General features: G+C 21.9%; 5 protein-coding genes across 5 annotated transcripts; 3 read left to right on the top strand and 2 right to left on the bottom strand. All coding sequences in view use genetic code 6, as the record gives it.

Annotated features, from left to right (window-relative positions):
* Positions 1 to 16: 16 nt before the first annotated feature.
* Positions 17 to 1747, bottom strand: TTHERM_000586761 (hypothetical protein; the record flags this gene model as incomplete). The annotated part of the gene is made up of 4 exons (XM_012798557.1): positions 17 to 113; positions 301 to 390; positions 669 to 758; positions 1485 to 1747. The coding sequence occupies 4 exons, from the start codon at positions 1745 to 1747 to the stop codon at positions 17 to 19; spliced, it is 540 nt and encodes a 179-aa protein (XP_012654011.1).
* A 41-nt stretch (positions 1748 to 1788) lies between these two features.
* On the top strand, positions 1789 to 2106 carry TTHERM_000586763 (hypothetical protein; the record flags this gene model as incomplete). The annotated part of the gene is made up of 1 exon (XM_012798558.1): positions 1789 to 2106. The coding sequence occupies one exon, from the start codon at positions 1789 to 1791 to the stop codon at positions 2104 to 2106; it is 318 nt and encodes a 105-aa protein (XP_012654012.1).
* A 1180-nt stretch (positions 2107 to 3286) lies between these two features.
* On the bottom strand, positions 3287 to 7198 carry TTHERM_000586765 (cyclic nucleotide-binding domain protein; the record flags this gene model as incomplete). The annotated part of the gene is made up of 11 exons (XM_012798559.1): positions 3287 to 3401; positions 3657 to 3743; positions 4003 to 4092; positions 4633 to 4722; positions 4988 to 5077; positions 5363 to 5452; positions 5721 to 5810; positions 6079 to 6168; positions 6465 to 6554; positions 7053 to 7102; positions 7160 to 7198. The coding sequence occupies 11 exons, from the start codon at positions 7196 to 7198 to the stop codon at positions 3287 to 3289; spliced, it is 921 nt and encodes a 306-aa protein (XP_012654013.1).
* Positions 7199 to 8616: 1418 nt separating this feature from the next.
* TTHERM_00586800 (ATP:guanido phosphotransferase, carboxy-terminal domain protein) lies at positions 8617 to 13531 on the top strand (the record flags this gene model as incomplete). Its single annotated transcript, XM_001019885.3, has 10 exons — positions 8617 to 8760; positions 8917 to 9484; positions 9657 to 9798; positions 10312 to 10615; positions 10671 to 11439; positions 11634 to 11950; positions 12008 to 12177; positions 12223 to 12635; positions 12699 to 13062; positions 13117 to 13531. The coding sequence occupies 10 exons, from the start codon at positions 8617 to 8619 to the stop codon at positions 13529 to 13531; spliced, it is 3606 nt and encodes a 1201-aa protein (XP_001019885.2).
* A 3711-nt stretch (positions 13532 to 17242) lies between these two features.
* Positions 17243 to 23370, top strand: TTHERM_00586810 (zinc finger lsd1 subclass family protein; the record flags this gene model as incomplete). The annotated part of the gene is made up of 17 exons (XM_001019886.2): positions 17243 to 17683; positions 17776 to 18091; positions 18151 to 18364; positions 18420 to 18714; positions 18768 to 18936; positions 19004 to 19153; positions 19237 to 19561; positions 19613 to 19906; positions 19956 to 20255; positions 20310 to 20603; positions 20735 to 21031; positions 21089 to 21385; positions 21445 to 21732; positions 21781 to 22580; positions 22644 to 22741; positions 22805 to 22930; positions 22987 to 23370. The coding sequence occupies 17 exons, from the start codon at positions 17243 to 17245 to the stop codon at positions 23368 to 23370; spliced, it is 5088 nt and encodes a 1695-aa protein (XP_001019886.2).
* Between the last annotated feature and the right edge of the window lie 379 nt (positions 23371 to 23749).

Raw genomic sequence — 23749 nt, forward strand, 5'->3', positions numbered from 1 at the left:
CACTATTAGTTTATTATCATTAGAATTTTATTTCGAAGACTACTAATCTTTTTGATTTAATACACTTGCTTTTTACTTTCAATTATTATTATGATTCATTGACTTAGTTTTCACTTTTATTATAAATAAGAGTAAATCACTTAAAAAATATTAAATAAAATAAATTTTTTAATTAAAAATAATGTTAGCAGAATAAATAGTATTAAGAAAAATAAATCAAATAAATTAAAAGAGCTTTATTGCTTTAAATTCATTTTATAATTTAAAACATCACAAACAAAAAAAGCAAATTCTTTTTACCAAAGGTGAAGTTTCAAATTTGAGAGATTAGTACAATTTGTTAACGCAGAACCTAAGTCTGAAGCACCAATTGCATTAATTTAACTATCACTTTTAAATATTGTAGAAAAAATATATTATTAATTATCTATTTAGAGGGAAAAAATGAAGAAAATATATAAAATAATAAGAAATTAATTAATTAATAAATTAAAAATAAATAAATAAGTTAAAATAACAAAGAAAGAAGTAGAAAAAAAGCAAACACAATAAAAAGAAAAAATAAATTAAATTAAATAAAAAGCTATCAAATAAATTAAAATAGCTTTTTTTAAATGCATTTTTAAAATTATAAATATCACATTACAAAATAATTTAACTAATTTTACCTAAGATAAAGTGTTAAATTTAATATATTATTGCAATTTGCTAAAGTAGAACCTAGACCTGATGCACCTTCGTCACCAATTTAATTACCACTGTTTAAAGATTGAAGAAAAAATAATTTAATTAATTAAATAGTTAGTTAGTTAGTTAGAAGATGGAAAAAACGAAGAAAAATATTGAAAAATAAGAAATTAAATAATTAACAATAAAAGCAAAAGTTGAAAATAAAAAAATGAGTTAAATTAACAAAAATGAAGAAGAAAAAGCTAGCACTATAAAAATAAAAAGTAAATTAAATCAAATAAAAGATATATTATAAATTAAAAGGGCTTTTATGTTTTAAATTTATTTTTATTATTAAAAACAAACACCACAATGTAAAACAAATAAATTGTTTTTACTCAAGACTAAGTGTCAAATTTGAGAGATTAGTGCAATTTGCTGCAAAACCTAAGCCTGATGCACCAATTGCACCAATTTAATTGTTACTTTTTAAATTTTGAAGAAAAAATATAGTTAATTAGTTAGTTAGTTAGTTAGTTAGTTAGTTAGTTAGTTAGTTAGTTAGAAGGAAAAAAGGAATAAAAATAAGAAAATAATAAGAAATGAACTAAATAATAATAAAAGCAAAAGTTAAAAATAAAAATGAGTAAAATTAACAAAGAAAGATGAAAATAAATCAAGTATAATAAAAAGAAAAAGAAAAAAAATAAATCAAATAAAAAGCTATCAAAAAAATTAAAAGAGCTTTATTGTTTTGAGTTCATTTTTATAATTAAAAATTTCACAACAATCTAAAACAAATATATTGCTTTTACTCAAGAATAAGTGTCAAATTTGAGAGATTAGTGCTATTTGCTAAAGCAGAGCCTAAACCTTATGCACCTTTGTCACCAATTTGAGAAGGGCTAAGCGGCTCGAGTGGGCGAGTCGGAGGGTCTTAGCAGTGATATCGGGGGTTCGAATCCTATACCGCCCCCTTTATTTCGAAAAATTCCATGTAAAAATGTGAATGTTACCAGCGGTCTCCTTGGTAGGAGGGAAGGGCCAAATCTGATAGGAGGTAAAGAAGAGGCCCCATTCTGAACAGAAGATCTGGAATACAAATGGGAAGCGAGCATAATGCGTAGTCAAATCATGGAAGATTAGTAGAAATGCCATTAGGGTGTAGGTGACCCTTCCCTTCTAGTATATTATCCACAATTATATATAAATAAATTGGTATACGTATAATAATAATGTATAAGTAATTATATATAGGGCCCCTATCCCGAGTGCATGTCACCATGTGCGAGTATGTATGTATGTCACCAATTTGATTGCAACTTTTTAAATTTAGTAGAAAAATATATAATTAATTAGTTACAGGGAAAAAATGAAGAAAAAAATATAAAATTAATTATAAGAAATTAATTAATTAATAATAAAAGTATAAGTTGAAAATAATAAAATCATTTAAATTAACAAAAAAAGAAGAAAAAACAAACAATTATATTAAAAAGAAAAAAAAAACAAATCAAATAAATAAATAAAGAGCTGTATTATCTTTTAAATTAATATTTATAGTAGAACATATTGCAGACCAAAACAAATAAACTTTTTTTACACAAGGTAAAGTGTCAAATTTGAAATTTTAGTGCAATTTGCTAAAGCAGAACCTAAGCTTGATGCGCCTTCGTCACCAATTTAATTATCACTTTTTAAATATTGAAGAAAAAATATATAATTAATTAGTTAGTTAGTTCGATAGTTACTTATAAGGAAAAAATGAAGAAAAAATATCAAATAATATGTAATTAATTAATAATAATAAAAATAGTTGAAAAAAAATGAGTTAAATTAACAAATAAAGAGCAAAAAAAATCAAGTACAATAAAAAGAAAAAGAAAAAATAAATAAATTAAAAGATATAATATAAATGAAAAGAGTATTATTATTTTAAATTAATTTTTATAATTTAAAATATTGTAATCCAAAACAAATAAACAGTTTTTACTAAAGTTCAAGCCTCAAATTTGAGATATTTGTGCAATTTATTAAAGCTGAACCTAATTCTGATGCACCTTAGTCACCAATTTAATTGCAACTTTTTAAATATTGAAGAAAAAATATATTGTTAATTATTTAGTTAGAAGGAAAAAATGAAGAAAAAATATGAAATAAAAAAGCAAAAGTTGAAAATAAAAAAATGAGTTAATTTAACAAAGAGAGAAGGAAAAATAAGAAAGCACAATAAAAATAAGAAGATAAATAAATTAAATAAAAAGCTATCAAATAGATTAAATGAGCTTTCTTGTTTTAAATTAATTTTTAATAATTAAAAATATCAGAATCGAAAATAAATAAACTGTTAGTACTCAAGAATTAGTGTTAAATTTTAGAGATTAATGAGTTAGTTAGATGGAAAAAGAAATTAAAAAAAGTATGAAATAATAAGAAATGAGCTAATTAATAATGAATATAAAAGTAGAAATAAAAAAATGAGTTAAATAAACAACAAAGAAGAAAAAAAATGAAGTTAAATAAAAAGAAAAGAAAAATAAATCAAATAAAAAACTATTAAATAAATTAAAAGATCTTTTTTATTTTAAATATATTTTTATAATTAAAAATATCACAATCATAAACTAATAAACTGTTTTTACTAAAGTTTAAGTGTCAAAGTTGAGAGATTAGTGCAATTTGCTAAAGCAGTACCTAAGCCTTATGCACCTTCCTCACCAATTTAATTGTTACTTTTTAATAATTTAAGAAAAAATATATAATTAATTAATTAGTTAGTTAGTTAAAATCAAAAAATGAAGAAATAAAATAAGAAACAATTAATAGATGAAAATAAAGAAATGATTTAAATTAACAAAAAAAAAAGAAGAGAAAATAATCAAGAAAAATAAAAAAAATAAATCAAACAAATTAAATAATTTTTATTGTTTTAAATTAATTTTTATAACTAAAAATATCACAATCCAAAACAAATTAATTGTTTTTACTTAAGACTGAGTGTCAAATTTGAAAAATTAGAGCAATTTGTTGCAAAACTTAAGCCTGATGCACCAATTGCACCAATTTAATTGTCACTTTTTAAATATTGAAGAAAAAATATAGCTAATTAGTTAGTTAGAAGGAAATAATAAGAAATTAATTAATAATAAAAGTAAAAAGTGAAATTGAAAAAATGAGTAAAATTAACAAAGAAAGAAAGAAAAAAATCAAGGATGATAAATAGAAAAATAAATCAAATAAAAATCTATTATATAAATTAAATGAGCCTTACTATTTTTAATTCATTTTTATAATTAAAAATATCTCAATTCAAAACTAATAAATTATTTTTACTCAAGAATAAGTGTCAAACTTGAGAGATTACTGCAATTTGCTAAAGCAGAACCTAAATTTTATGCACCTTTGTCACCAATTTAATTGCAACTTTTTAAATATTATAGAAAAAAAATTATAATCAATTAGTTAGTTAATTTAAAGGAAAAAATGAAGAAATAATATGAAATACTCTAAATCCTCATATATTAAGGCCCCCCCCCCTTCCCCTATACACTTTTAACATATTGTTTTACAAATTTCAAAAAATCAAAAATCGGCCTTAATTAAAAGTGTCTTAATATATGAGGATTTAGAGTAATAAGAAATGAGTTAATAAATAATAAAAGCAAAAACTGAAAATAAAAAATGGGGAGGGGTGGGTGGAAATCTGTGTTTACTAAAAAACAAATGGAATTTTTATTAAAAAATGTATCTACTCTCCCTCAAGTCCAAAAATCAAGGATTTTCACACCATCCCTACTCCAAAAAATGAGCAAATTATGAAAGAAAGAAGAAAAAAAGTAAGCACAATAAAATTAAAAATAAATCAAATAAAAAGCCATCAAATTAATTTACAGAGCTTTAATGTTTTAAATTAATTTTTCTAATTAAAAATATCACAATCCAAAACAACTTAACTATTTTTACCTAAGGTAAAGAGTCAAATTTAAGAGATTAGCGCAATTTGCTAAAACAGACCTTAAGCCTAATGTACCTTCATCACCAATTTAATTGAAACTTTTTAAGTATTGAAGAAAAAATATTTAATGAATTAATAACTTGTTAGAGGGTAAAAATGAAGAAAAAATATGAAATAATAAGAAATTAATTAATTAAAAATAAAATTTGAAAATAAAGAAATGAGTTAAGTTAACAAAGGAAGAAGAAAAAAAATCAAGCAGATTAAAAAAAAAAAATTCAAATAAATTAAAAGAGCCTTTTTGTTTTCAATTTATTTTTATGATTAAAAATATCACTACCCAAAACAAATAAACTTTTTTACTAAAGTTCAAGTATCAAATTTTAGAGATTAGTGCAATTTGCTATAGCAGAGATTAAGCTTGATGCACCAATTGCACCAATTTAATTGAAACTTTTTAAATATTGAAGAAAAAATATATCATTAATTAATTAGTTAGTTAGAAGGAAAAAGAAAAAAAATATAAAATAATAAGAAATAAACTAATTAATAATAAAAGCAAAATTTGAAAATAAAATATGAGTTAAATTAACAAAAAAAGAAGAAGAAAAATCAAGCAAAATAAAAAGAAAATAAATCAAATAAAAAGCTATCAAATAAATTAAAAGAGCTTAATAGTTTTAAATTCATTTTAATAATTAAAAATATCACAGTCCAAAACAAATAAGTTATTTTTACTCAAGGTAAAGTGCTAAATTTGAGAGATTAATGAATTTTGCAATAGCAAAAGCTAAACCTTATGCACCCTCATTACCAATTTAATTGTCACTTTTTAAATATCGAAGAAAAAATAAAAAATTATTTAGTTAGTTTGAAAGAAAAAATTTGAAATATTAAGAAATGAATTAATTAGTAAAAAAGTAAAAGTTGAAAGTTAAAAATGAATTAAATTAATAAAAACATAAAAAAAAAGCACAATAAAAAAACAAAATAAAATTCAAATAAAAAGCTATCACAATTAAAAGAGCTTTGTTGTTTTAAATTAATTTTTACAATTAAAAATATCACAATCCATAACAAACAAAGTTTTTATTACCCAAGCCTAAGTGTGAAACTTGAGAGATTAGTGCAATTTGCTAAAGCAGAACCTAAGCCTGATGCACCTTCGTCGCCAATTTAGTTGCAGCTTTTTAAATATTCAAGAAAAAAAATGTAATAAATAAATTAATTAGAATGAAAAAAAAAGAAAAAAATATGAAAAATAATAAATGAATTAATTAGTAAGAAAAGCAAAAAGTTGAAAATAAAAAAATGAGTTAAATTAACAAAGAATGAAGAAAAAATAATCAAGAATAATAAAAAGAAAAATAAATCAAATAAATAAAAAATTTTATTGTTTTAAATTAATTTTTATAATTAAAATATCACAATTCAAAACAAATAAACTGTTTTACTCAATTATAAGTGTCAAATTTGAGAGATTTGTGCAATTTGCTAAAGCAGAACCTAAGCCTTATACACCAATTGCACCAATTTAATTGCCACTTTGTAAATATTGAAGAAAAAAATAAATTTAATTATTTTGTAAAAGGAAAAAATAAAGGAAGAAAAATATGAAATAATAAGAAATGAATTAATTAGTAATAAATGCAAAAATTAATTGAAAATAAAAAAATGAGTTAAATTTACAAAGAAATAAGAAAAAAAAATAAAGTAAATTAAAAGAAAAAGAAGAATAAATCAAATAAAAAATTATCTTTATTAAAAGTGCTTTATCTTTTAAAATTTATTTTTATAATTAAATACATCACTATCCAAAATATTAATAAAATGTTTTTACCGAAGTCTTAGTGATAAATTTGAGAGATTAGTGCAATTTTCTAAAGCAAAACCTAATTATGATGCTCCAATTGCACCAATTTAATTGCCACTTTGTAAATATTGATGAAAAAATATATATTTAATTAGTTAGTTAGAAAGAAAAAATGAAGAAAATATATGAAATAATAATAAATTACCAATAAAAGCAAATGATGAAAATAAAAAATGAGTTAAATTAAAGAAAGAAGAAAAACATAAGCACAATAAATAGAAAAAGAAATATTAATATTATAAATTATAAGGGTTTTATTTTTTTAAATTAATTTTTATAATTAAAAAATAAAACAAATAAGCTGTTTTTATCAAGTAAAAATGTTGGTAGCAAAAAATGAAGAAAAAATATCAAATTATAAAAATGAATAATGAATGAAAAATAAATATTTAAAAATTAAAAATTAAAATTAATTTAAAATAAATAAAAAATATTTGTTTAGATAAAAATTAGTGGATTATGAAAATTTTAATTAGAAAAATTATATTATGAATAAATTCAAAGTTAAATAAATAAAAAATATAAATAATAATAATATTTATAAATTAAGCATACCTCATATCAATATCGAGAAATTAGTGAGATTTAAGTGAAGAGTTTTAAAACTTTTTTTATTAGTAAAAAAAATTTAAAGAATATTTATAAAATAATAAACAATTTACTTCCTCTAAGTTGTTGTAATATTTAATCTATTATATCATTTATTTTTTTTTTCAAATATATTGAATAGCAATTTATTAAAATTTATGAATTATAAATGAATAAATGTAAAAATTAAATAATAATAATTATCATTATGGATTTATAAATTTGCTTTTAGGAAGAAAAATCATAAAAAAGTTAGTTTAGCATTCATAATTTAAGCTTAAAATTTCTATTTAAATTATTTACTTAAAAATATAGTAGGTATTAAAGATGTATATTGAGTCAGTCATATGTTGAAAAAATTATTGTTTCTTAAATTTTATTAAAAAGTTATATTTAAAAAAAGTTAGTCCATTTGATTTTGCCATACCTCTGTATATATTCCACTACCTTTTATTTTAATTAATTTTTGTAGAATGAATGAATAAATGAAGTTTATTATAAAATATATAAAAATATCTAATTTTTATTTTTATTTTTTTTGAGATATTTTTTTAATATTATAGATTTTTATTAACTAATTAATAGATTTTTGAGTTCTAAAATTATTATAAAGAAGCAATTTTTAATATTATACATCTAAATTTTAATTTAATTACAGCTTTTAATATTTAACTTGATGCATTTTTATTGATTTTAAAATAATTTTAAGAAATAATAAAAATTTTAAAATAGAAAATTAAAGAGAAATGGTAAAAAAGATTAGCTTAATTTGTTAAAATCCCTAGAATAAATTGAGTTAAAGTGAGCTTAAAATAGAATTCAAGGTTATAGAAGAGGGATTAAATTAAGTTATCTAAGTTAATATAGGTATATTAAATTCAAAATAAGGAGCAAGTGCAATGATAAGATGGCGATAAAAAAAAGTAATAAGAAACTAGTAAAGAAATATCCTTTAAAATTAGATGGAAATTTCCATGGAAATAATTAATAGAGTATTTTTAAGTTTTTTTGTACACTTCAGCAGAAAGAGTTAGATATATAGATAGATAGAGAGATAGATAGATAACAAAAGCACTTACGAAAGAAGATATATTATAAGTATTAATTGGTTTTGATAAATAGTAAAAATTAACAAATAAATTAATATTAGAGCTTGCTTATAGTAAATATAAATTAGTTCGCAAACAAATAAATGGAGTATTTAGCTCATTCATTTTATTAATAATAATATTAAAGTAAATAAAAAAGTTTGTATTAAACCCAAAAGTAAAAAATCATCACAATTAAAAATAATTAAAAAAGAACAAGCACAATTATAATTGAATGCATAATTAATTTATTGAAAGAAGATATTTATTTGTATTTTGTAATAATTTAGTTAATAATTAAATTCCAAAAAATAGAAAAAATCAATCAAAAAATCATTTATTTTTTTCAATTAAATACTAATACAAATAAAAAGAGTGTGTGTGTATTTAAGATTTAAGTATAGATAAACCTTCCATAAAGATACCAAAAAAAAGAAGCGTCAATGAGCAATTTAAATAAATAGCAACTAAGCGAAAACCAAAAGAAGGCTTAGTAGTACCTTAAAGATCATAGGATAGAGGAAATTTTAGGAGATATTTTGAATACAATAGCACATAATAAATATGAATAACCTCTAGTTTACATGGTATAGTTTTTTTTTTAAATATCTCAATTTTAAGTTGAAGACTATTTATTTTTGCATTGTGCTACCCTATTTTTATACCATTTTACGATAGAAACATGAAATTATCATTCTTGAATTAATTTAGCTGATAATAAAAAATATATTTATAAATTATAGATAAAATATTTAGCCAAGTAGCTTCCTAATGAAGTATTAACTACAAATGGAATTTCTATTCAAAACTAGGATGAAGTAGATACTATCATGCAAATACAATATCCTCAATTTGATTAGAATTGCAATAATATTTTTCGTTAAATTTTATCAAGAGAAGTCTACTAGCAATGTAAAAGCATCTAGACAGAATATAAAAACAATTTAAGACACCTTATTTAGCTAGCATTGGAAAATTAAAAGCACAAAGTAGGTTTATTTGCATGCGATTCTTCGTGTTATACTGCTTTCAAACCTATCTTTAATCTTGTTCAAAACTCTATTTTTACTAAAATATACCCTCTGCCTGAAAGCTTTGAGTATGAAAGATTACTACAATTACCAAAAAGTACTTGCCTGAACCAAGAATTCAAATATTTCGAAGAGTTCAACATTAAAATAAAAAGAAATGTATCAGGATATCAGTTTAATCCTGTTATGAAGTCTACTGAGAGAGAACAAGTTAAATCTAGCATAATCGATTGTATTTAAAGCAAGTTAAATAGGTTATTCACACAGCTTTATAATTTAGGTAACATATATTAGCAAGTTATTATAATTAAATCAAGAATAGTGTTTTTCTTGCTTAAAGATTAGAACCCTATTGAAATAAATAATCATTAAGTAAAAGAAGAAAACTAGAGCAAACAAAAAATGAAATTGAGAAAAGAAATTTAACAATTTAAATTTATTTAATAAACTAGAGGATTTATAGAGTGAAGATAGGACGAATTTAGCAGTACAATTCAACAAATTAATTAAAGAAAGCAACGCGCTATTAAGAAGTGGTCTCAGATATAGGGAATGGCCAGATTCAAGATCTATTGCCATTTCAAATAACAAAAAGTAATAAAAATGATGATTTTTTAATACTATCATGACAAAATAACTAGCTAAATGCAAATTACTTATTTCTATTGACAAACTCAAGGAATTTTGTAAAGAAGAAATTTTATGGCAAAGTAGAAATAAAAATTCTACTTTGAGATTTTCCATTTTATTAGATAATTTGTATCGCGTGTGTGGAGAATTTTCACAGTAGAAAGAAAATTAGTTAGTGACTAAGTATCTAACTTAATTGATTCCCGAATTTTCTTGAAAAAAAATGATTTAATAGAATTTATTAGAAACAATTCTTATTAAAATAGAAAATATAAATTGAATCTTGTCAAAATAAGAACAAAGTTTTTCTGATTTTACAGAAATTAAATTTTTATATAATTTTTTTCTACTCTTATTCATAAATAATAAATTTATTAAGCAGCAAAAAACTAATAGATTCTACAATTGTAGTTATTATTGCTATTTAAAATAAATTGTTTAGTTAGTATTATTTTCAATATTAATTTATAATAATAGGTATTTAATTCAAGTTAATAAAGAAGATCATTTTGAATTGAAATGCAGCGGAACAAAAGAATTAAATTTTTTAGAATACCTTGTTTAGTCTATATAAATTACTTAGTTACTTGATAAGCATTTAGGTTTTAATTTTGATAGTAAAGAAGGCTTTACTACAGTAAAACCAATTTACTAAGGATTAGCTCTTAAATTTAAGATCAAAGTTAAAATACCATCTTCTTACTAAGCTACTTTTAAAACTAATATAGAAAATTTAAAGAAAAACCCATCTTCATATATAGATATTAAATCAATTAAAAAAGTAATTAATTATTTAATTTAATTTTTAAATAAATAATTAATATTTTTTATCAAAGGATTCTAATAGGTGGATGATTACATTAAATAAAACATTTGGTTTAACTTGGAATACACTCATTTAATAAATAGAAACTAGTTTTTAGTCATTATTTTAAAATATAACAGATAAAGATTAAAGTCCAACATAGATTAATATTATTAATTTAGATTAATTCACAAGTGATGATATAGCTGAATAAGAAGAGGAAGAAACCGATGAAATATAATAGAGTGAAGTTTAAAGTTAGCAAAACAATAATAAAGAAGAAAATGGTTAGTAGCATAAAGAAGAAGAGTTATAAAATTAAAAATAAATTAAAGAAACCCAAGAGCAAGGAAAATTAATATAAAAAAATGGAAACATGACTAACTAAAAGGATTAATATAATTAAGCTTAGCTAAAAGAGAGCAACATTAATAGTAATTAATCGTAAAAAAGAAATTACTCAAATCACTCCTCAAAAAGCACAGATGAGTCAGTAAATCATTAAAATGAAATTGAAGAAATTCATGTTACAAAAGAAGAACCTATTTAAAAGAAGAATAATTATCAAAAAAATTAAATAGTTACTTACATAAAAAAATCTGACCTAATAACATAAAATAACGAAAATACAACTCAAAATACACATTCAGTAGCTAAAATATAGTCAGAGTCTTCAAATTAAAATAATGAAATTACTAAACTTGATCACATAGAAATTACGATAGAAGAAAACACCAATGATAAAGAAGAAACAAAGTGGCAAAACGAAATGAAAAATGATATCTAAATTTTACCTTATGGTAATTAATTAATCAATTTAATCATTTAAATAAATAAATAAATTCAAGCAAAGCCAAAAAATTTTAATAATGATTGAACTAATGGGCTAATAAATTTTTTTAATATAATTTTTATAGATAAACTCTTTATTTTTTTATATTTGAATTTACATTAAAGAAAAAATATCTATTTTTATTTTCTTTGATTTAAATAGATTTCGATAGAATTTTGCAGTATAAAAGAGTAGAGAGAGCAAGCAATTACTCTGAACTTTAGGTAGAAATTTCTAAAATCATATTGCGTAAAAATAAAGAAGAGCTTTAGGCTAGTTAAAATGAGCTTTATTAGATTATTTCAGAATCAGATACGAGCGTAGTTTTATAGTCTTACAGTTAACCCAAAGAGTTTATCAAGGAATCTTATTTTATTCTCAGAAGAAATTTTAAGTCTATACCCCTTAAATCAAAGATGAATGATGAAGAATTTTAAAAGGTTGACTAAAAGTTACTGCAATTTATTAAGCAAATAGAGGTAATTGTTAGAAAAATAAATATTTGTTTAAAATACTCATTTATTATTTAAATATAGAACCAATATAAAGGTCAGCTAATTCTGGCTAAAGAACAAAACTATGAAAAATAAATGAACCAATTGTTAAAGTAATACCACCTGTATGAAGATAACGAGACTTTCAATTAACTTAAAGGATTTGACAATGAAAGATTTTCATATGGTTCTCTACTTTATAAAAGTGAAAAGTAAAATAAATCTCAAATATATTTCTTAAAAAAATTTTTGTTAAGTTTAAAAATATTAGGAAATTTAGATGACCATTTGATTATTGTTTTGAATATCACTTAAGATGATATTATTGAAAGCTTAGTAGAATTATATAAAATATACAATAAACTCAAAGAATAGGTATGTAGAGATGATTATTTTGGATATTTAACAAGAAATCCAAAACTATGTGGTTCCGGTTTGTCAATAGTTTACAAAATTAAAGAAGTTAAAAGATCAAACATCATACTCTCAGTAACCTAGACTGATGAAAACTCAAACATAATAACTCAATACTTAGAGAAAGATAACTGTGTGCAGATAGAGTTAAATAGAGTTGATCAAACCAATTTACACCAATTTGCATAAGATTGTAACAATCACCTAGCTCAAATTAAACTTGCTGATTCTTAAGATTAACTTCTCACTGAAAATCGTAAATTAACATAAAAAATTACTTTAATGTCAAATAATTTAAACATTAAATAAAAAAAATTAGAGCTTACCTACCTAGACTGCTTTGATTAACATGGTTTTATAGTTGCTCCTGAAAAAGAATGCTATACATTTTTCAAAGATGCTTTTGAAAGATATATCAAGAAGTTTAATTTAAATGAAAGTCCATTAGAATTAACTTATTCTCCAAACCTTTTGATGTTTAATGAAATAAATAAAGATATTACAATTCAATATGAAATTAGAAGAAATTTTGAATAATTTAATTTTACTAAATATATGACTCACAAAGAAGTGGAAACTTTGAAATAATATTTTGAAAAAATATTTAAAAACTAAGATTTTCATGTAAAAAGTCAAGAATCGAACTCATACAAAACAGTGACTTACATGCATAACTTTAAATTGTAAAATAATATTTTTTTAAAAAATATTTTTTAATTGATTTAATTTAAAATTAGCTTCAAAGTAGATGTAATGAAAAATGATCACTTATCAATATATTCGTTTGGAAAACTTAAAAGTTTGTAGAAATCGTTGGCTGAAACATTTGATCTTCTATAAAAACTTTAAAATGAAAAATTTACTTATTTAAGAGATGAAAATCTTGGTTACCTTTCAGAGCAAGGACAAAGATTGGGAGATAATTTCTACATAAAGATAGAAATGACTGTGAATCAAGAGGAATTAGAAATAGTGCAGAAATTAGCTAAATCACATTAGTATAATCTTACAGTTTAAAATACTAAAGGCTAAACTTACAACAATCACATAGAGTTAGAATTAAAAAGATGTGGCTATTTCCGTTATGAAATGGAATTTATAATAATCTTAATAAATGCTCTATCAGAAAAGAAAGAACATAAAAAACAATGAAGTGATTGAAAAATAATAATTAGCTTAATAAATAAATTAGCAATTAATTGTAGGATATTACAAACTTTAATTAAAACTTAAATCATAAAATAAATAAATAAATAAATAAATAAATAAATACTACTTTCAAACTAAACCCTATTTCTAAAAAAAACATTCTTCTAAATTATTAAAATTTTTAAAATTAATTTAAATAACTTCTCCTCACTTTTTCTACAAATCACTGAAAATAAATTTCTTTTAAATGGTTCAAAAAAATTATTGAACCAGATAATAAAATTAATTATTCAATTAATCCATAAATAAATTCACTGTTAAGTTGAAAGAATTTTTATATAATAATATAGAAATCTTAAAATAAATTATAAAAAATTAAATTGTAGAACGAACTTTATTTTAGTAAAATTACTGAAAAATATAATTAAAATATGTTTATGAATTTAATTAAGATATTCAATATGATTTTATTCATTATTTATTTAATTCTTTTTTGTATCTTTTTTATTTTTTTAAATTATTTTATGTTAAAAATGTTATTTAAACCTGAATGTACTCAATCATATATTTGATTAATAATTTAAATTTATATTATCTTTTTTTTAATGAATGTAATCCCTCATTTATTAATTCACCTTGATAAAATATGTTTATATTTTTAAAATTTTATTTCTAAATGAGGCTTAATAAAATTTTCAAATTATAAAATTATTAAATACAACTAAATTACAGTTTTTAACAATATACATTAAAAGTTAACTTTAAAGCTCTTCAAGATAAATTAATATCTTAAGAATTTTGTTGTAAATATAACATCATTTGTATTTTTAGAATCTTTTTTTATATTTTAACATACACGATCATCTTTAATTTATTTATAAAAATATTTTAAATTCATCTTTTTATTCTTATAAAATAAAATAAAATAAATATTGAGTTAATATGAAGTTATGATGAATCAACTTAATTTTAAATACACATTTTTTAAATTAATAAAATAATATTATTATTATTATTATTATTATTGATATTATAAATCTATTTGAAGCAGTTCTAACTTAAACAAATGATCTAAACCTAAAATTAAATCAATTCAATAGCTAAATAGCTAGAATGATAAAAAACTAAATTATAGTATTATTGTTATAGTTTTACTCATTTCCTAAAAGAATACATATTATAATTGAAAATTAAAAAGTTATAAAACCTATAAGAAAATCATAAAAAAATAATTTTGCAATTTATATGGTATAAATAAATCTAATTTAAGGAGTGAACAATATATGTATTAAAGAGTTTAGAAAGCTTATTTAAACGATTTATCAGAATTATTACTAATTAAATATACTTGAATTACCTCAAGAGTAAAGGAATCTTAAAATAAACCAATTTATTTTATATCAAAATTTTAAAGTACAAACATTATTCTCATTAAAGATAATGCTGACAATAATTTATGCAATAATAATAATTTTGGCATTCAAAATATCCTGATTTACATAGAAAAAGAGCTAATTTAATTAGAGAAAAAATCTTTGCTTTAAAGACAGCAAATATAAATTTAAATGTTTATATCAAATCTATAATTTTAATATAAGTAATATGAATTAACACAAAAAATAAATATAGTTAAATTAATGGATGATTGGAAACCATAAAAATAAGTGTATCATATTTTATTTTAATCTAAACAGCAGCCTATTTAAAACTGAAAACAAATATTTGTTGTGTAAAAGCATTCAATCAATATATGGAAATGGACAAAATGTACAATTTACCTTTTAACTTAAATAATATCCTAAATATAATGTTGCATATCTCAGATTTAGTACACAATAATTGAATTGTTTAATATCGAATCAATTTAATTTTTAAAAATATCCTTCTATACATACTCACATAATAATTAACTTCGTTAAATTCAAGTTTTATAGCCTCTTATTTTGATATTATATTTAAATAAAATCGACTGCTATTTTATTTAATTTAAATATTTATTAGGCTCTATTTACTATGCATATAGATACGATTACATAATTATATGGTAATATTTTTTATATAAAATAATTTTTAAATAAATAGTGAAAATTTTAAATAACTCTTTAAAAAAATATCTCTATATTTAATTTATAATAATGAATAGTTTAATTAGAGTGAAAAAAAAATTTGACTATTTTATTTATTAAAATAGTATTTTTATAAAAATAAATATGTTTTAATTAATTTTATTGTAGTTGAGTTAACAAAATTTAAATTTAATAGTTATTTATTTTTGTTTAAACGAATGAAAAAAACTTCAAATAAATAACTCTTTCTATAAAAATCAGTATATTTTATTAAAAGAATAAACTAATAAAAAATTATATTTTACTTTATTAAATGTTAAAAAAATTTTTTTATCAAAATATATTTTAATTAATATTTTTTTAGTTTAGTCTTAATTTAATTTTAATAGCCATTTATTTTTATTTAGAGTTTAAGTGATGAAATATTTTATTAGATTAATATTAAATTAAATTAAATTGTTTATATAAAAAATATACACAAATAAATACTTAAATGAATGATATTTCAAAATCTAAATTTTTACTTTTTTTATAAAAAATAAATAAAATATTAAAATTTATCAAGTATGAAATTTAAACAAAATAAATTTATTTCCTGTTTCTATTTTTTTAATATCTTTTTTCTAATTAATACTCATATTAAAATTAGTAAAAGAATAAAAAAGTTGTAATGATTTAAAATGATCAGAAATTTTTTTTTAACCATTTATTTAAATAAAAATAAGATTAGGAGTAGTAAGTAGTGTAAGTATGTAAGTGTTTGTATTGTGACTGTAAAAAATTGCAACCTTACTTACTTATTATAATCAATTTCCAAAAAAATTAATTAAAAAAGCCAGAAAAAAGCACCACAAATTTGAACCTAAGCTAAAAAATTAATTTTTTTAAATTAGTGGTAATCTATAATAAATATGATATACTATTTTATTGTAATTGATTTGTATTATCACATAATTTTTATTTAAACTATTTAACCTACTATTTTAATCATTAATAAAAGAAAAATTATAATGTGAATATGATGTAATTTAGCTTACCAAACTATAATTTGCTTATATACTTTAATTTTTTCTAATTAATGATTGTAATTAATTTAATAATACTTCTGAATTTATGAAATTAGAAATCGAATGTAAGATTGTTTGAATAGATCAATTACTCAAATATGGAATATCTGAAATAGATAAATAGTGATATTGAAAGGTTAATTTTTAATAATTTGTTTATTAACTGATTGTGTGAACATAAGGTGATTGAAGATTAATATAAAAATCTTAATTATTTCCGACATCTAGCTATTTTTTAAAAACTCAAAACGTATCTAAAATAACTATCTATCTATCTAGATATATGTCTAATTTTGTAGTATAAATAATAATTTATTTTTGAGAAATATCCTTTAATTATAAATTTACTAACAAAAAGATAAAATCAAAAATTTGAAATGAAAACATAATTCTTTCTTTTAAAAATTGCCTTCTCAATATTTGTAAGCTAAAATCTTATCGTCTTCTTAAGGGCTGGTAACTAACTTTACAATAAATTAACTAATTAATTAAAAACATTTTAATATTTTTTATGACAAATAGACGAAATATTGTTTGCTTAAGAATATGATAATACTAGTCCCATAAATGATTATAAGTAAATGATATGTAATTGCGGATTTTGGTTTGAATATAATACAGAGTACATTATAGGCTAGTATGACTCTACTTCAAACTCTAATCCGATAATAAGGACATACTTTTCTCTGCCCCCTCATTGGAGCATCGCATTTAGTTTTGATTTAATTTTATTTAATATAAATAATTGGAAAAGCTAGGATAAATTACAAATCTCAGTTGATAATAATGTCTTAACATCATATTAGAAAGAAAGTATTAATCCTTCCTTATCATTTTGTACCAGTTCAACTTATGACACACTAAAATTTTATCATATAAATGTGACTCATTCCTCTCCTTTTGTTTAGCTTTAAATAAAATCTAATTTTGTGCCTTCTGCCTCTAGTTATGGGATTAGAAATATTATTTTGCATGTGGAAACATGTCATTAAAGTTGCCTTACATGCAATGGTCCAACATCTGTAAACTACTTTATTAGAGAGATATTTCTTTTTAATTATTTAATTAATTACCACAAGTTCAATTTTTTAATTTCTGATAAAATATAAAAAAGGATAATTGCTTATCTTGCCCGAATAACTTTTCTTTAGTGGGAAATACATGTAAATGCGCTGTTGGATATTTTTAATATCAAAATACATGCTTATAATTATGTCCTTAAGGATATAACTAAAACTAAATTAATTCAAAATGCGAATATGATAACTGTAATACCTTAAATTGCTAAACTTGCAACTCCTCGCCTAAGCGACAATGTCTAACATGTAAACCAGGCTTTTATCTTCATATTGATTAATGTGTTTCTTCTTGCCCGCCATATGCACCATTAACTAATAATATCTGTTAAGATCCTATCTCATCATTAAAAAGTAAATATTTTTTTTAATTAGTTTGTCAACATTTATTTTAATTTTCTTTAATAAATTAGATGGCAAATACGCATTAAGGGGATTATTTAGCTAGACTTTTGGAGAAAGTGAAATCAAAGGAATGAATTTACTAACTTAAAATTTTTATGGTAATGGATTAGAAAATAATAATCCAAGTAATTAAGTTTTTACTAATTGTGGAGGAGTTCAGTTATTTGGAGGCGCGAATTTAGCTGCAACACAATCAAAAATAATCTGGAGAAGCTCAAATTTGTATACAAAAAATTATAAATTAAAATGTATTTTAAATAAATTAATAAATAAATAGAGTTCCTCATTATTAGCTGACTATTTCTTTTAAGGCTTACATCCTTGATTCTTGGGATTCAGAAAATTTCTATTTATAAATCGACAATAATACTATTTTTTAAGTTAATGAAGATTTTAATAATTTTAGTACTTAATTATGTGGTTTGAGTGAGTACAATGATTAAATAGAAACAATCTATTAAACAATTGCCCACTCTAGTCCAACTATAGAAGTAATAATCTCCTCAAACTTAGATGAAAATCCTTACAACGAGTCTTTTGGTATAAGGGAACTTTACATTTTATTAGAAGCAGTAAGAAATATTTTTACTTTAACACATAAACTATTTCATTTAAAATTTTTAAGTGTATAGATAACTGCTAGCAATGTAACGATAGTATTACGTGCTAAAAGTGTATGCCTGGGTATGGATTATACAATTCTAAATGTTATCAACCTTGCCCAGATTCATTTTGGAATAATTAAGGTATTTGCACAGCTTGTGATTCTAGCTGCTTAAATTGTAGTGGATCAAGTAATATAATAAAAATTAATTTATTTTTTATTGAAAATATAATTCATATTTATTTTTAATATATTAGGCTCTTCTTAATGCACCTCATGTAAACCAGGCACATTTTTATATAATAATACATGTGTTAAGTCTTGTCCCGATATTCAATACTATCCAGATACTTAAAACAATATCTGCAAACCTTGTGATGCAAGCTGTTAAAAATGCTAGAGTCCTGGTAAATTTATCAATTGATCAATCTTTGTTTATTTGCTTGAGATTTAGTCATTAAAATATAATCTAACTTTTATTTTGAATTAGGTGATAATAAATCTTGCACTTAGTGCTAACCCACATTCTTACTAAACGGATAATGCTTAAGTAACTGCCCTGATTAATATTATAAAAGCGGAAACGTTTGCAAACCATGCGATTCAACTTGTCTCACCTGCTCTGGGCCAAATCCAAATTAATGCTTAACTTGTCTTCCTCCAAATAAATTGCAAACAAAAGATAATACATGTAGTTTGACTTGCCCTGATACTGATTAATATCTAGATTCTAACAAATGTATTAATTGTGACTCTACATGCGCATCTTGCTCAGCTGCTGGAGCTAATGCATGCACTAAATGCAAAACTCCACTGTAAATATTTTCTAAAAAATATCATTTTAACTTACAACATATTATTAATAGTTTTTTAAACACCAATAAATGTGTTCCAACATGTCCGAGTGGTTAGTTTGCTAATTTAAGTGATCTTACATGTAAACCTTGCGACTCTAATTGTCTAACTTGCTCTAATTCTTCTATTTAGTGTTTAACATGTTAATAACCATTAAAATTTCAACCAAAGACTAAATAGTGTGTAAATAGCTGTGATGATAACTAGTACTTTGACAGTGTAAGCAACTAATGTTTATCTTGTGATCCGAATTGTAAGGGATGTATCAATTCGTCTACATAGTGTATTTCTTGCAATCCTCCTAAGTAAATATATTATGCATTATTAAATAAATTTAAATCAAAATAAAAACAGTTTTCTTAAACTTTCTATGTGCACAAGTGACTGTGGGTAAAATTAATATGGAGACTCTACTGATTAAAAGTGCAAGCCATGTGATCCTACTTGTTTAACCTGTTCAGGGCCTAATGGTAACTAATGCATAACTTGTGTTCCTCCCTTAATACTCTATTAAGCAGAAAAGTAATGTAAACAAGCATGCAGGAATGATTAGTACTTCGATAAAGCTTCTAATTCATGCATTTAATGTAACTAAGATTGCTAGTAATGTTCTGGTCCAAACAATAATCAGTGCTTAAGTTGTAACCCACCAAAGTAAAAATTAAATTTATTAATTAAATTTATTTTAAATATAAAATAATAAATTAGAATTTTGCAAGGAACTCAATGTTAAGGGAGCTGTGATAATGGCTTCTATGCTAATACGAATAATATATGTCTGCCTTGTGATCCAAATTGTTAAACTTGTGTAAATTCGTCTACTGAGTGTATTACCTGCCCATCTGGGAAACTTTTAGATACTGTTTCTAAAAAATGTGTTTCATAATGCCAAGATGTATAATATTAAGATCTATAAAATAAGGCATGCAAGCCTTGTAATATTTAATGTAAAACTTGTCAAGGACCTCTTGATTCAGATTGCTTAAGTTGTAGTCCTCCATTGTATAATTAATTTTTTTTAAAAACCAAAATTTTTATTCTAATTTTTTATAAAAATAATATAATACATTATCTATTTATTAGCCGTTTTGCTTTTTTAAGTTTATTTAATGATATAATTTTTGGTAAAATAGTGTTTTATAAGGAACTAATTGCTAATAGAAGTGTAATGATGGATTTTTTTACAGCTAAACTGATTAAAAATGTATGATTTGCGATTAAAATTGTTAAACTTGTTCTGTTTCATCAAAATAATGCACAACCTGCCCTACAAATTAATATTTAGATATAGTTTCTAAAACATGTGTTTCTAAGTGTAGTGATAATTCTTATTTAGATAGTTCAAATAATTCATGCTTCCCTTGTAATGCTAGTTGCAAAACATGCTCTGGTCCTTCATCTATTGAATGTTTATCCTGCAATCCTCCTAAGTAAAAATTTTAATTTTCTTTAAAAGTAATCTATTTAAACTAATTATATATAAATAGTGTATTATAAATAAACAAATGTTAATCTGAATGTGATTAAAGCTATTTCTATAGCTCCATTGATTAAAAATGCATGAAGTGTGATTAAAATTGTAATACATGTGAAAATAAATCAACTGAGTGTTTAACCTGTCCCCCTACAAAACTTTTAGACTCTGTTACTAAATCTTGCGTAAGCAACTGTGCATAAAACGAATATTAAGACATACCAAGTATGTCTTGCAAAGTTTGTGATAAAACTTGTAAAACTTGTTCTGGACCAACTCCTTAAAACTGCCTAACATGTGAATCATCATTGTAAAATATTAATTTGTTTAAATTTTTTAACAATAAATTTTAATAATTTTAAAATTTAGTTAACTCATAAACGGAAAATGTGTACCAATTTGCACAGTTGGTTTTTTTTAGGATAAAGATTTTACATGCAAACCATGCGATCCAAGTTGTACTTCATGCAATTTGTCGTCTAGTAATTGCTAAACTTGTAAAAGTCCTTTTATTCTCAATAAACAATAATGTGTTGCAAATTGCAATTCAGATCAATATATAGACATAACCAAAAATGAGTGTGCATAATGCAATTCATAGTGTTAAGCTTGCACTGGCCCTTCAAATAATCAATGCACAAGCTGCCCTTAGGGAAAGTAAAATATTTTTATTATAAAAAAATTAAATATATTATTAAATGTTAGGTTTCTTAATGGAAGTGCTTGCTTTGATACCTGCCAAGAAAAATAATACACTGAAAATAATGTTTGCAAAAACTGTAATTAAACTTGCGAATCATGTACAGGAGAATAAAATAATTAATGTACTAAATGCTCTAAAGGTTCTTACTTGTATAAGAATATGTGTATATCTTAATGTCCTGAAGATTTATTTTAAGATCAAACTAAAAATGAATGTGCTAAATGCCATGAAAGTTGTTAGAACAATGGATGTTATGGTCCAGGTATGGATCAGTGTAAAACATAAAATTTGGATTATAAGAGATCTTTAATTGTAATGATTGTCACAGGAAAAACAATATTTTGGTTAGTTAGCTGCATTATTGGGTTCATTTTGGACAGAAAGGATAAAAGAATTTACTCAAATAAGGTTTAATCTATTAATGAAGAACAGATAAATGAATCTCCTAGAGATTTAGAAAATAAGTAGGAACTTAAGCAAGAAGAAGAATTCTTAGAGAATCCTTAAAATGAATTTACAAGAAGGAGAAAAAGACAGAAATTTTTATAATCTTAAATAAATAGTTTAAATGTAAACTCTGCAAACATAACAAAAGAATAAACACAAGCTCAAAATTCATAAATAAATAGCCATAATATTAGTACTTATCGTACTCGAAGAGCTAGGTCTAAAATTGCTATTCTTTTGTCTTAAGCAAACACTTTCTAGGATTTGAGCTAAAATAATTTAGATTAAAATAGCTAAGCTGTTACTGATTTTACACCATCATTAAAAAAATTAGGATCGAAATCAAATATGGCAAGTAATTAATTTCTATCAGCCTTTTTTATTGCTAATTAATTAATTATTATATTTTTCTCGTTAGATGAATAAGAATCGCCATTTTGCACTTAAGTTTAGCTTGAAGAGAGTAAATAAAAAGATTAATTCTATTAATGTAATCAAAAGCTTAAATATACATTTGTAAATACATTTTTTTAAATTGGTTTATTCTTTTGTTTAATTCATTTTTAAAAAACTTAAAAGATTGGAAGCGAGTTAATATCTTTGTTTAAATTATATGATCCACAAATAAGTAGAATTTTTAGATCTACACTGATATACATAAAATATTTAGCTTTCCTTTTTGCAACAGAGTTTGTATTCTATCAGGTAATTAATCAGTTATCTTAATTTATTTTTATTTATAAAATATTTTTTTTAAATAGGGGAATATCATATTATTAATACCTTCAATATTCTTTGGAATAACTGTTAAATTCTTATTATACTAAATTTTAACTTCTTTAAATATTTTCTTGAGATATGGTGCAGTAATCGCTTCACTAATTTTAATTGGAGCATCTGTTTCTGATATTTATCTTTGGTTCTTACCCATAATTAAAAACCTCTATTGGAATAAAGACTTTACTTGGTCAGTATTTTATGCAGCAGTTTTTAGTGTTGATCTAATTGTTATTTAATAGATAATATCTTTGTTTAAATACTTAAGCTCAGTAAGATCTTTAAATGTTAAAAAAGAATTATGGTAAAATATTTTAAATAAACTTCTTACTAGTAGAGCGCTTATATTAAATATTAAGAAAAATTGAGTATAAAATTTATTTTAATAATATTAAAAGTGTTTGTTTGTTTGTTTAATCAGAATTTATAAAATTTATTTTTGTGAAAACAGACAGATAGACATAAATATTATTTTGCAATATTAAAAAATAATAAAATTAATTAATTAAGTAACTCTAACTCCAAATTAAATTCATATTATTTTATTTATTTCAACTATATAAATATACAATATTTCTTTAGGATTTCATTTCATAAAATTAATAATATAATTATTAAATACAAAAAATAAAATTTTAATATTTATTTATTTATTTCGTCAACAATAAATTTCTTTGTTTATTATAAATTGAGAATTATTTAAGTAAATAAAAACGTTATTTTGTATCATTAAACTTAAAGCTAAGT

The sequence above is a fragment of the Tetrahymena thermophila genome (genome assembly GCF_000189635.1).
Source record: "Tetrahymena thermophila SB210 genomic scaffold scf_8254580, whole genome shotgun sequence".
NCBI classification, from domain to species: Eukaryota; Ciliophora; class Oligohymenophorea; order Hymenostomatida; family Tetrahymenidae; genus Tetrahymena; species Tetrahymena thermophila.